The following is a 14,869-nucleotide window of genomic DNA, read 5'->3' on the forward strand; positions in this document are numbered from 1 at the left end:
CCTCGTGATCGTTGACAATCAGAGATGGCGTCAATTGCACCTCACATGACCACGGCCCCTTTTTGAAATGCCCTCGCCTCGTATCTACGCCCGTCACTCAGACTCACGTTAGCCAGACCCCCCGCTTCTCTGTATTGTTCCTAGCGGCCCTAGAGCTCAGGGGCACTGGATGCTCTGTAAGATGCGCTTCTCTGCTCCGGGCCAGAGTTCAATCAACGTCCCAGCATGGCACTACCAGACACCGTGCAGCGGGAGGTGCCATCTTCGTCGCTCAGACGATACATTAAACCAAGGCCCCTGTCTGCCCTGAAGACACAGAAGACCCCATGTTGCTCTTCATTAAAGATCGCTGGACCTGAACCTTGTGTTCCCAGATACAATCCTGGTATCGCTGAAGAGTAGCTCTGTGGTGGAAACAAATATCTTTGTATGATAATACGTCTACCACAAACAAATAATAAAAACATGTGGTGTTTAAGTAAATATATTCTTCTTCTGTGGGAGCAGGACATCCATGTTAATGAGATGTTTGCAACATCATGGCTATATATTGGTCACTAACCGATGAATCGCCTCCTTGCTTAAGAGCCACCTGAGAGCCTGTTCAGTTGAGACATCCTCTCATTTGTAAGAAGGGCCTCAGTCTGCACACATTACAGGAGCATCGCAGAAACCTAGCAAGGGCAGTCAGCAGGTTGTAATTCTTGCCTCCGATTAAATTTTTATACACTTACATTTTTTTTTATAAAAGTGTGAAAGATTGGAGATTTTTTGACTGTCCTTGTTTATTTATCATCACACACTCATGACCTCCGACTGCAGCTGTTTGTTTAGGTCTCCCCTTTGAGTACACAACATTTATACACGCGTGTGCACATGCAGTATGCCGTATATAAACCTGAGACCATCCCTGTTGGCCTGCTTCTAAGAATCCCATGCGTGCCCCCAGAGGTTTGTGCAATTCATAAACGCAAACTGGCAGTTCGTGAACGTTGCAAAATGTTAAACACAACAGCACATGTTTATAGTGAGGAAGCCATATTCCGTTACCCGCATGCCTCTGCTCACATGCTATGTGTTTGCCCGCTTTATTTTGCCAGTGGTAGAATTTTGTTTTTCTCGGGAAAAAAACCTACGTGATATAATTTCCTGTTTGTGCCACCCAAACTCCAAGCAGTTGATGCCCTGGCTTTGTCACTCACAGGGGCAGATTGCTGTGGAGCCTCCTGTGAGCCGTACCCAGGTAAGGAGCTTTATTCCTTGTTCATTTACACACTTTTATGATACGTAAAAAAAAATGGTTCAGCCCTTAATTTGTTTGTTCACTCGCTACTGCTTGCAGTTTTGTCTTCACAACGGGGAGCTTCAGAGAGCCATTCTGGAGGGTATATTCATATGTTTGCCTTTTCTTCCACACAGGCGAGATGTTTTAAAAGAGGTGGGAACACCCACACTTCACTCCAGCGTGTGTAAGCTGCCGATGAACTAACCGTGGTTTACGATTTATACTGCTGGATGGACAGAGGTGGAGGGATTAAGAAATGTGCCCATTTCAACGGCTGTACCGGGGGATCGGATCGGCAACTTATGGGTTGCTGTATATTCATTTGTCCGATGATATATTCATTAAGCTCTTTGGAGAGGTGGTGCAGCAGTTTTTAACATTCTTTTTAAAAAATGTAATAAGTGAAGGGTCAGGGTGCATCGAATCGCAATACCCTGGCTTGCCAGCAGAATGCAGTACAGAAAGTGTGGACTGATATCATCTGTCCCTTCCGTTTGGGATAGCATGTTGCCCCCTCGCATATGCGGGTTTTCTCCAGGTGCCCCGGTTTCCTCCCACATGTTCAAACACTCGCGAATTGGCTGAAAACATCTGAATATATATAGAACTGCAAAGCAATTATTGGTGCCTGCTCCCTGCCTGGCAACCTTGCAGCTTATCTATGGGTTCTAAGTGATTGTGAGATGCAATTTGCATGAACGACGATGCGATATTAAATTAATCATTATATTACTGGGCGGCAAGTGGCAAGTATTATGCAAAAACCCGTACTGGGCCCCCTCACAAACTCACAGTGATGAGCATGGTGAATGAAGTTTGGTGAAACAATATTTAAGACCGACATGGTATGCGGAGTGTTTGATCCAGCTGAGTGAATTGACAAAGAGTTTAACTTTAAAATAAATAAATCTAAAAGTCTCTCGTTAAGTATCGGGCACGTTAAACATATTTTAACATGTTTTTTTCTTTTGCAACCAGATGTTTTTAATTTGCTCGTAGAAAATAAATTCATCACAATGATTAAGACAGAAAGAATAATACCTTTGCAAATGTGTGTTGCAATGTGTTGACAAACTATGCACGGAGAATCAGTAAAGTTACTAGCACTGTAGACATCCATCGGTGAAACTCTACAGACATTGGGTAGAGGTCATCTGTAAAATGACTCATGGTGCACACAAGACAGGAATCATCATAAAAATAACAGATAGCAGACAGGGATCATCACCAAAGGCCTGTGCGGGATTTTCCTCCGGCGTTTTCCATGAGTCACAGGATGCATTTTCTATTGGAGCTCAGGATGGAACGTGTCTGTGGTGCCGTTTTCCAGTCGCGATGGATTTGCCAGAAAAAATCGACCTGGAATAAGGTGGCTTGGACGATCCAGGTTCTGAAAAAAGTCGGCCAAAGGCAAACTGACTGGTACAGAAGAACGTCTCCGACAAATTGACCCAGGCAAACAGGCCGCAATTCTCGGTAGCTGGAAAACATCCGAGCACGTTCAAAGTAGTTATTTACGCCCGAGCGGAAAATTCGATAAGAGCCGTTGCACGTATTTCATCTACGGACCAGACACAGACGCACACAAAACATACCCCACACACGCGCGTGCGCACTTTCAACGGGAATAAAAGTAATGCTGTAAATTACGTTTTTGAAAAGGGATGAAGTACCATTAAGACTGTGTGTGACTCGTGTGTCGCCTGTGCTGTGATCTCAGGCTCCGGCGGGACTGTGCCGTAATCTGCGCCCTTGTCATTAACTCCAAATGGCCTCTCGAGCGCGACCGTAAACTCTTCAACGAGTTTCAATTGTAAATGGCTGACGTTATACTATGTTCACACGGCCTCGTTGTTAGCGCGGCGCTGCAAGCAGCCCAATTTGGTGGCGTCACGTCGGCCTCTCGTTACGAGCAAGGTCCGTCCGCGCTCCCCGTTCCATTTGGCCGCTCAGTGCCCATAAAAGGCCGCCTTTTAGGTCGACTGTTTCGTTTTTTCCTTTCCCCCCTTCACTTTCCCCACCACCACCACCACCACCCCCGCTATCCTCCGTAAACGATCACTTTTCAAATATTTTTTTGCAACATGCACGTCTTTGCCAGCGCAGTGCGCGCTCGCATGGGGCGGTTTGTTTAGCAAATGAGCCGTGCGTGTGAGAGAGTGAATACCGGCCACGTGAAGGCCACAAATGGGTGGCGTTGAAGCTGGGGCGAATTTTGATGGGGGCTCAGGGTGGAAGGTGTAGGGAGTTTTGGAAGGGGGCTGGAGAGTAGGCGTATTCCTCGTGAGGCTGAAACAACACTTGGAGCTGCATGAAGCCGCCAGTCCCTTCCTGTTTGGCTCACGTCTGCCTTCTCCACTCCGGTTCCGTTCATAGAACTTGTGCCACAACACAAGACTCAGGAACTCACAGGGAAAAGCAGGGAGCCTTTCGGATTAGGGATGACGGCACGTCGGGAGTGTCTGTGTATGTAAGCTTTTGTACGTATGCACTACGAACCCGCTCACGGCCACCACCAACAACAGTGATAGTGACTTATCTGAACCGGTCATAGGCCTCCCCTAGGTAGACTCAGCCTCAAATAAGTACCTGGTGCAGTGTGTAAACATTGCCACTGGGGAGACAAAGGCGGTCAGGCGTGGTGCTGGCCACTCATCCCATCGTGTGCCGTGCCAGCCTTCATAGGTGCTCGCTAACAGCACTTGCCGCAGCAGTCTGTCGAGGCTATAAGGGGGATATTTGTCTTTGTATTTAATCATATGTATTTATGTATGTGCATACATTTAGTGTATCTGTGTGTAGGGGTTAGGGCAAGGGAGAAGCAGTGCATTACGCCACTAATCTGGCAATCTGGGTTTGATTCCCAGACATGGATAATATCAATAGCAGTGGTATCTGAAGCTGTCCTAGACCTCCCCAAGATTGGCTCAACTTTAATTAACTACCTGGTGTGTTGTTGTATAAATCAGCACAGGGGAGACAAAGGTGGCAATACTTGGGTCTGGCCACACCACCTCCTCTTGCACTACATAGGCCTTAATATGTTCACTAACAACACTTGACCAATTAAGATTGACCAAGAAGTTTATAGGGCTATATGGTGGAGTTTTTGTATGTTTGTGATTGTACTCTTAACTACATATGCACGGATGTGTTTTGCATTTGTGTGTGTTTTTCTAGTCTTCTAGCGTATGGCAAGTATTTGTCAATTATACGTCCAGGTTTAAGTTTGTAAGCTATTTGTAGTTTGTTTCCAATATTGTCCACTGGGTCATCATCTTTGTTGTTTTCCGCTTGTGGAAAAGGCGTGCGCAGCAAGCGTGCTCGGTCGCCGCCCCAAAGCGGCCGATGGAGCCGCCGCAGTTTTTCTTGGGCAAGAGCGAAGCCACGCGGAGCGACGATGGGGCCCCCTCGACGAGGTTTCCATGAGGAACCTCGGCAGAACGCCACCATCGTCGCCAGCGGTCCTCATTTTGGCCCCGCTTCATCCAGTTGTCTCGCGCGGCACGATCCCAGATTAGTTTGTGGCATCTAAGACGAGTTTTCGAGCAGCTCTTGGTGTCACCGGGAAGTCGATGCTTTGCTCGGATTTTCCTCACTTGGTTCAGATGTCGCGGCATCCCCGCCGGAGGTCTGCTGGCAACAGTGTTGGCCAGAAATGGGTGGCCACTCAGTGGGAGTGCGTTTCATTGTGCCCATTATTGTTTGAAGGACGCCGTTGATCTGTCCGTCCAAAATATTCGTGTGGGCGCATGATCCCCAACTTGACATACGGATACTTAGCACTGGGGTACACGAGGGCAAGGGTGGCCGTACGTAGAGTTTTGGTGACGGCTGATAGATTCCATGCAGAGATCCTACTGGAGTCAAGATGCTACACTGTTTCTCAGCAACCAGCTCTGGGAGTATATGTATCGAAAAGCCTGATCATACAAACATACGATATATATTCATTCAGAGTGTCCTCTCCAGGTTTTCACTCTTCCGTTGTTTGGGTTTCTCAGATGCAGCTGATCCTTCATAGGCAGTATGCGCACTGTTCACAATGAAAACTGAGCTCATTCAAAATGGACCCGAGCAGCTCATTGTTAAAAATTGTATCCAGATGATACTGGACAACAACTAATTTCCATAATACTATTCATATTTGTCCTATGATAATTATTCTCTGCCGAACGACAACAGCTATTGCATTTGATATATTAGGTTGTCAGTAGGACAGTGACATTCATGAATGCATAGTTGAATTTCTCATGGTCAACAATCGGAACGCATCCAAATATCGTACTGTAGAAATTATTCTCCTTACCCAGCAAAGCCTCACCGAGTCTCGGGACTCTTTGTTCGGAGGGTCCCGCATTTGTACGCTTAGCCAGTACCCATGCAGACTGTTTAGCATGTGGGAGGAAACCGGAGAACCAGAGAAACCCACACATATAAGAGGGGAACACTCAAAGCTCTGCGCAGATATATTTAAGCATCCTTTGATGTACTGACCACCCTTGCAGCCCAATTCTGCAACCCCTGATAATCCTAGGCAGTCTCCCATCCTGGTGACAACTGTGCTCAGCCCTGCCTAGCTCGCAGGATCTGAAGTTGTGAGTGGCTGGACACAGAAATACAGAGGGGATACTGCACGGGGTCATTCCTGTGGATTTTGCTATGTTTATGGACAGCGAGTGGTCAACACTAGGGGTGCAGATAGACCCACAGCACGTGTATTGAAATGTGAATGGATCAAGATCATATCCTTGTCAGTTGATCAGCTTACATGATTGTGAAGTACTTTTAAACTAGCTTAACAGCCAGCAACTACCGCCTAAGCGTAGACGGTGAGACGCCCCCTGTTGAATTTCGAGGGCTCTGATTTGATAATTATTAAGTCGGAATACATTTTTCACGTATTTTTTTGCAGTATATATTTTTTAAATCCGTCCTCATGTGCTGTAATGAATATCATCACATTTTTACTTCCTGGATTCTTGTTTTGAAGCCTAAATATAATTTTTTTTGTCCGCGATTATGTTTGGCATATTTGCAAGCAAAACGTCATCGTGTTTACTGCCTAATTTTTGCCTGTGAGAATTGCCATCCAATTGGCCGGCGAGATGAAGAACAACAACAATATTATTAATAATGGGAGAATAATCAATATGCATGTGCACCATGTGATGGTTTAATTTGTTTGGCCACGTCGAGATGGTGGAGAGTTTCACGACACATATTTGGTCAAATCATGACGTTTCCTCACCCAAACATCAATAATAAATCGTAATGAATATGTAGCGATATTAAATACGAAAATAAATGTCAAAAATACGTAAAACATACAATGCGTTCATATGCATCAATTACGAAATGTAAAAAAAAGGTTTTACTGCTGAAGAAAAACTTACTGTGTTTCAACAGGGAGTGGGGGTGCCTTACCCCCCACATGATAGTAATGCTGTCCATAAGGGGCTACCTTTAAGTATATGTGATTCCACAGTAACAGAATTATAACATGAGACACACAGACCTTGACAAAATATATTGTTAGACTTTCCTAATTTCTAAATGTTTTTACAGAGCTTGTTAGCGTTTAATGTGCCCAAATTGTTCTTGTTGTAGTTGCATAACAGTGAACATGCTCAAATATAAATTGTACAATCATATTTTGCTGCCAAGTGGTTAAATTTGATGAAATCTTGAGTGGATGCTGATTAGCTCAGGATGGAATATGTGTTGTGAACAGACCTAACCCAAAGCATGCATGCCCTTAGTAAACACCTAGAGATGGAATGTTGGAGGCAGGGGCAGCAGTGTTTGAAAACCTTGTGGCTTGGCATTCATCATTCAAGCCGCCAAGGCTAACACACTAAGGGCAGTGATCCCAGTTTCAATCACTTTCTCATTCCTCATCATAGTGTTACTTGGCTATGACTACAATCATGGTTCCTTCTAAAATGCGTAATCGTTATATTAGCCAGACCAGAAATTAAAATTAAATGAAGACGATTAAGCCAAAACTCAACATTCTGAAACTAAATCTCATATTCTTTCGTGCAATATCAAATGGCTGATAAATCTAAACACTGTGAATCTAAACATGGTTTTGGATTTGTTTCTGTAGCCAGAAGTTGTCTCTGGGAGCAGGTTTTAGATGCAGCAGATACAGGAAGCCTCAGTGTCATCATATAGGTCTCCATTGCAAAAAAACATCCATCTGAATGGATTTCAACCTTGCCAATGATTGATTGAATTGAATTGTATTTAATTTTTTTTATAAAACTGATAAGCTGCGAAATAAATATTACTATAAACTGAAACATTAAACGAATATAAAACTGCAAAAAGAAACCAAAATTACAATTGAAACTGACACATAACTTAAAACAAATAATTTTTCCCTACAGAAATAAAAAGCACAGTTGGAAAACTACCAGTAAACATTGTGGTCTCTCAAGCCACGGACATAAGAGATCCATCGCATGATGTCCTAAGCCATGCACGTTGCATGCCAGCCACGTGGCCATGGTTCGCTCTGGAAAAATGCACCAATTATTGCTATATTAGTCCAGTACGGACACTGCAAGGCCATCTGTCATACGAGACACACGGAGCGCAACTGAGCTACCCTGTATAAAGAAAGGAAGAAAGGAAAAAAAGATGAAAAGCTCTCCACTGTGTATTCCCTTAACAGCCGAACATCTGCCAGTGGGTCTTACTGGCCCAGAGGTGGTCGGTCTGGGAGGGGAGCATGAGAGGAGTGGGGTGATTCTGAATTCCCTACCAAACATGGAGCCTTTTGCACTTCAACACCAAACCGTTCCTCCACAGCCCCTTTAGATTTGACTAAAGAGACACCAGTCCCTCGAGGGCCAGTGGATCCATAGTCAAGCCCGCATCAACTTGAACAAATCTCTCTTTAAGCTCCTTGCTGTTTTTTTAGTGAAAACAGCTTTGCCAGTGCCATAGTTACATAGCTGCATATCTAAAATATGTATCCATTTTGATGCAAGATTTTCGCTTTGCTTCACGCCCTTCCCAGCCCTATGACATCGAGTGACATAGAGTTTACTTCCTAGAGTCGCATTCAGAGTGTTTTAACAAGTAACCTGAGCTTGAACACAAATAAACATGATATTATTGCAGAATTGACCTGAAATGCTCTGTGTCAGACCCTTTCTCCCCAACACATGTTATCTACTAAGATGTTATTTAATTTGAGTCACCATGGTAACGCATATTTGCAGAGGCACGTGATGCTATACAGGCTCTCGCTGCTGGGGCAGAATTTTGCATTTCAGCTGTGCTTCCTGGAAAAATGTTAAAAAAATTAATTTGGAGTCGATGACAAAATGCGAAAAACATGAGTGCGGTTATGTGGTGCACCTAACACGAGCCGTCCACGCTACACAGGTTTTGTCTTTGGAAGAAACAGTTTGTATTCGTCCCTGGTCCCTGGAAGATGCATTATCTTAAGAGAGAAAGTGGCCCTTCAGAAACGTTGAGAGTGGGCTGGATGAGGGATTTTTGTAAATCAAAGCAGTATTATTATTAATTATTATACCGGCCGCCGTTGTCTCCCTAGGGGCATTGTTTATGCACTGCACCAGGTACTCATTGAAGGCTGAGGCCGAGGGGAGGACCAGGACAGGCTTAGATAATTGTCACTGGTGTCGTCCGTGAGCGGGAATCAAAATAGGGTCACCGGGTTTGTAGCGGAGCGCGCTAACCGTGACACTTACTGCTCCCCACACAACAAAGATCCCCAGTATAGCCTTAAAAGACTGTCGGAGCAAATGCTGCTGTTAGCGAGCACCTATGAAGGCGGTACGGCACACCGAGGGGGTGGGTGGCCAGAGCCATGCCTGGCTGCTTTTGTCTCCCAAGTGGTGATATTTATACACCACCCACCGGGCACTCATACACATGTTGTGCACAGCCACACGAATATCTCCACATTTAATCTAACCTATGAAAGAGGTGTAAGTCCTGTTAGGGAGCCCTTGATGAAAACCGGCACAGCAAATGAGTGTCTCAAAACTGGCCACTTTCATCTCCTCCTTTGTGAATATTCACACCGTGTGCCAGGTACTCATGGGCTATTCCCAGAAGCCCTGCACAGATATAGATGCCACTTGCCACTGGCGAACATGGCAGAAAATCAAACCTAGATTCGGATGCTCAGAGGGCAAGTTAAATGCGGTTCATGAGCACCAATTTAGGCCAGAATTGTGCACAAGGGTGCGGCGTGACCAGCGTTTGCCTTTGTCTCCCCACTACTCACGACGTCGACACATCGCACAAGGTACTCATTTAAGAGTGAGTCAATATAGGGTAGGCCCATGACAGGTTTAGATATCACTAGTGGAGGGGAGGCCACACACACATGGACAAAAAACATAATGTCCACAAAGACACGTGCAATAATAGCACGAGGCCCCTCCCTGCTACACTGTGTGTGGGGTGTGGTGAGTTATAACTGAACCTAATGCATTCAGATGTATGTGCACACACGTTTAACCGATTACTGGAAAGGCCACCTTATAATAGGTCTTGCGGCTCACATTTTTTTTTCACCATAAAGTTGGGCCTGTGTTGTCAACAGGGATGTTTGCTTTTCTATTCTTTCTCTTTGATTTATTAGTTCGTTCCTATTTGTAAAACATTTTAGTTGCATGAGCTGTTACTCCCAAAATTTAAGGGACAGCCTGTTTTATTACGTGTCCAACGGACAACTCGTATATTACATCAAGAGTTTGTTTTTGCTGCATTCATTGAAATGTCCACAAATGTTTGAAAGCACCTGTCCATCTGAGCAGCCCACAGACAAATTCCCTACACGAAGCATCTACGAGTAAGCAAACTAGCTCTCTGAAGTGTTGTCAGGTTGTACCGCGCGTCACTCGGTGTGATGTCCAATGTTTCCCTCCGCTGGCTGGCAATATCTTCAGTAAACCAAATAAAAAAAAAGATTGCCCATCAATTCCCGAAGAAGCACGTGGAGCGGAACGACTGACATCCTGTCGAACAACAACGTGCGGTAAAACTCCGGCTGCAATGTTCCGCGAGCTGTACAGCACAACCGTGAATATCGACTCAAGACGTCAAATCATTATTTACCAACACGTGAGAGCACATTGGGACTTCAAGTTGTTTCTTTATTTTCAAGAGAAGTCTCAAGTTCTAAGAGTAATAGTGTACAGAATAGAAAGTACAATTGTTGTAATAAAACCTAATTCGAAAAAAAATGTATTTACATTCTAAGCAATATCAGTTAAACATTTACAGTGGAAACACATTTTTTTTTACCAAAATCTATACTAACAATTAAGATGCACACTAAATGAGGGTAGAACGTAATGATTGAAACCATTTACTTTCAGGTTGTTCAAGCAATGAATCTAGTGCATCATAAAAAAAAAACAGATTGAGATGGGTTAGCCATTAAATGTAAAGAGATGCAATAATTGTTCCAGTTCCGTCGAGTGTAAAAGGTGCAGGAACATTCTCCAAATCTAGTATTGGCGCAAGACGTAGGACGCTTGGGATGTGTTTTACGTAATCAGGGTTTCAATGCAGGGCCTGTGTAAGTAAATCGGATCAAACGTTATGATATTATCTTCGTAAATGCTTTCAAGGCAAACCTTGACCAGTGTGAAACGTAAAGGTTCAGCCCTGCAATTGCTTGCTCACACCACTGCTTGGCATAAGGGTCTCCACTGAAAGGGGGTTTAAGAGAGCTCACGAGAGCTCCTGCTGATGGCGAACGCTTCCACGCTGAGCAGACGTCTTGGAAGATGTGACTCATTCATTCGAGCCCTTCCGTACAGAGGCGTAGCTAGGGGGGGCAGGGGGGTACATATGTCCCCGGGCGCCAAGGTAAAGGGGCGCCAAAATGAGGCTTACAACGTTACATGATAACTTATTGCGACGGGCGCGGCAGCCTGAAACTACTGCACAAATCTACACCTCAACCTAAAAGTTTATATATCCCGCCACACACAGCCTACATGTCATGTAATTACATTTTGGTATGTGATTAAACGGGGGGGGGGGGGGGGCGCCAATTTTATAGTTCGTCCCCGGGCGCAAAATATCCTAGCTACGCCACTGCTTCTGTATTGATGGCGGATGCATTAAGAGGTCGCATTGATGGACAGAGTGGCCCTCGTTTATAATAAAAGCGTAAGGCTGAATGGAAGACTGCGTCTAGACTGCATTGAAGTCGTGATGCGTGTGGATTTATAAATCACATGACCAGAATCAATTAACGTGAATGAAGGTGGATGCGACAGGCTGGTAGCACGTGGATAACGAGAGACACGATTTATTTCACTTGAGTATAACCTTCATGATTCTTCAGGTACACCTTGTAGAGTTTTGATGAAATTATATATTTCAAAGGCACATCTTGGCGTTTTCTACACCTATTCCTTTTACTGGGCCTCATACCTTGTCGTTACGTTCAGGTCCTCAATGCAGACAAAAAAAAATCGTCTTGAAGTTACTGAGCTGCTCCCAGTCTCATGTCCATGGTGTTGTCACAGCCAGTGACCCTATCTTACCTGCCCTGCAGAAGGTGCTTTTTAGTCATAGCGCCGAGGTCATGTTGTTTCATTCCACTTATTTCCATGCCTTCAAAAGCGGAGGCATGACGGAGAGAGAGAGAGAAAAAAAACCCCCACCGAACATAAAACCTGTGAGAATTGAAACCCTGCATTGTTCAACATTTGTTGTCGCGATCGACTCATTTGCACGCATTTCGCCGCGCACCAACGCACAACGGTGTTTCTGCGCGAGGGCATGCACGGCACGCTGGTGGGAATGCAACTCGAGTCTGCCAATCACGGGGAATGAATCCACAACAAAATGTCACGTGTTGCTTGCTGCTGGCTCGTCGCCCGGGGATGTGTCACATCTGAGAGCCGCTTTACGGATCATTAGCAGCAGACCGCACTAAACACCGTAGGGCCCAGGACAAATTCCCCCATTGCAGCAACTGCAATGGGCCAGGGCACTCGTGCTCCGCCAAGCATGTGCCCTTGCTGATTACAGGAATGCCACGAGGCCGTGTTTGTTGATGGACGCGCGCCGACAGCTCGATGCAGGGGCTGACCGTGGTGGTTCACAGGGGTGCATTTGATACGGGAGCCCACGCTTGATGCGAGAAGGAACGCGCTATGTGCCAGCGTTGACGTATAAATGACCGTTATATCTCCATCGATATTGTTTATGGATTTTTGTTGTTGTTGTTGCTGTTTTATTGTGTTGAGTATTCTCAAGATATATTTTTATTCATATAAATCGCGTCTTTTGTCAGATTCTCCTGGAAATTGTAGATCTACATAGACCAAAAGATGATGCATCTGACATTTTTTATATCATTCTATTTCAAATATCTTTATTTTAGAAAAAAATTCTTGATTGAGTCATTTACATTTTTATATTTAGCGAGATGCATTCTCGTATTAACCCTTGCATACACGACCCCCAATACACGTGAGATGTGTACGACGTTTAAGCACTTACTCGGTTATATTTTATATCGTGGGTCTCAATGGGTTTATATCATCTTCTGCTTTGATAATGGATACGGACTGTATTTAAAATGTTAAATACATATTCTCTCCTACTCTTCCATATTCTGTACCCACATCCCCCTCACACCTTACCCCCCTCCTCTCCGTTTGTCCATCTCACCCAAAACCAGCCGAGCAGTGCCAAGCTGCCGCTGATACAGGCAGAGAGGACGGTAAGCATTGACAGGTTTCTCTTGGGTATGCAGAGAACGCTCGCACATTCAGAACTGGCATGCACGAGGCAAGAAACAGCAATATCCCCGCTATGTCGATGTTCCACTCCCACACCGCTGTCATGATGTTTTGCAGCACCGTTCGGAGGCTAATTCCTCATCTCGGCCATAACCCCCCAGTAAGGCCATCCCCGCGTAAAACCACAGCAGTAAAGTAGAGTGCCGTTCAGTGAAATGAAAGGCAGGCCTTTAAAGAACAGAGGAGATTTTCCAATTTGGACAGATTTACTGCAGTCCCCATTCTTTCCCTGAAGTAACACCTTTCATCTGTGCGTAAATATCCTGCCAATGGGTTCAGCGAGCCCCGAATGAGTCTGGATGCGCACGGACAACGTCCTGCTCTTGTCTCCCTGTAATGTTTGATGAGATGTTTGCCGACTGAACCATTTTTTTTAATTCCGCATATATAATGAGCGACGTTCAAATATCTTGTTTTGCGGGAAAGTCCACGCATCCCGAATTGCCGAACAAGATATTTCGTATAAAACTAGGCAAGGGAGCCGAACAATGTGTTTTTGATGCACTGCGTGTATTGGGCCTATTCTGCCCTTGAACTCAACCGTGGTTCAGAGCCAAAGGCAACTTGACACTTGAGCCTTCCTTCCTTCTGCTTCTAACCCTCCCTCATTATCTCCTGCCCTTCTCCTCTGGCCTCTTTCGCTTTAATAGCTCGTTATATTTATTCCGGTCTATTTAAAAGCGGGAAGGAACTCGATGAGGCAACAGTGGCGCCTAGAAAAAGTGTAAGCGGGGCAACGTTCACAATCGACCGAATTGCACGGCGCGATTTCACGCCGCAAAGGAAAACAACAAAGCGCACGGGCAAAATGGTGGCTATAAAACTTTTCCTGCCCTGTTCCGGTCTGCTCGCCCTGGGGCCGTGTCTGTCAGCTTACCCCAGGAGAAGAACTGTATCAGGGACCCAAGTTGACTCAAGAATTTGTGGAATTTGAGAAAAAAAACCTTCCAACTACCTTCTCCCCTGACCATGCATTTTGTCTAAACCACACCATTCCCAGACTCTCCTACGCTTTAAATTTTTGTTCTGTCCGCCTGCTGATGTATGCGTTGGACCTTTAAAATCCCCTGATTAACGTTCATCCGGCTGCTTTTGAATTTATGCCACTGGGATCCCTCACACTTTGTCTTTGCTCTTCCTTGCAATGTGCCCTATCAAATACGCCAATGCACGCTCATGCACAGTCCACAATTATACCGCTATTCTTTTCATGGAAGTGTCGCATTCTGTGGTTATAAGGCGTTATTAGTGAATATTCAGAGGAGACCGAGACAACCATTGTCTTATTTTTTGATTTAAAGCTTTCGTGACTGCAGGGATTCATCTTCTTGGTTCTTTCGGTAAAGTCACGTAGAAGGGAAGTAATAAAATAATAAAAATAAAACATAATAAAACAATTCTCACGACGTTTCGGCCACAACGCAAGAAGCCGTCCTCAGGTGAAAACCAGGTCTGTCGAGGCGACAGACTTTACCGAAAGAACCAAGAAGATGAACCATTGTTTTGTTTACAGTATTTTGACGTTGACTTTCATGCCCAGGTATTTAAGCGGCGCATCTAATGCTGCCTTCGCAATCTCCCTGTGGCCAATTGCACAACACCGTTTGTGATTTTCACATTGCTCTCGTTGCCTTTGAGCCACACATGTGAGGGGTATCTCTGCTCACTATGTGTCAAGGAACCACGCTCTGTACGTTTCAAGTTGTTTTGCGTATACCACAGCCTAAATGTTATTACATATAGACAGACCTCATGAATCAGAGAT

General features: G+C 44.9%; 1 protein-coding gene across 8 annotated transcripts in view; it reads left to right on the forward strand.

The window, feature by feature from the left end:
• LOC144939678 (tensin-1-like) overlaps nucleotides 1-14,869 on the forward strand; it is a 122,148-nt gene that overhangs the window by 34,806 nt on the left and 72,473 nt on the right. For 4 of the 8 annotated variants that reach the window (XM_078866717.1, XM_078866719.1, XM_078866718.1 and 1 more), the window contains 2 exons: nucleotides 1,205-1,243; nucleotides 12,984-13,025. In XM_078866717.1, coding sequence (XP_078722843.1) covers nucleotides 1,205-1,243; nucleotides 12,984-13,025 — 81 coding nt within the window. The remainder of the gene's footprint in view (nucleotides 1-1,204; nucleotides 1,244-12,983; nucleotides 13,026-14,869) is intronic. The other 4 variants (XM_078866720.1, XM_078866721.1, XM_078866723.1 and 1 more) reach the window with 1 other exon arrangement.

This window comes from Lampetra fluviatilis, chromosome 2 (genome assembly GCF_964198595.1).
Source record: "Lampetra fluviatilis chromosome 2, kcLamFluv1.1, whole genome shotgun sequence".
In the NCBI taxonomy this organism is placed as follows: Eukaryota; Metazoa; Chordata; class Hyperoartia; order Petromyzontiformes; family Petromyzontidae; genus Lampetra; species Lampetra fluviatilis.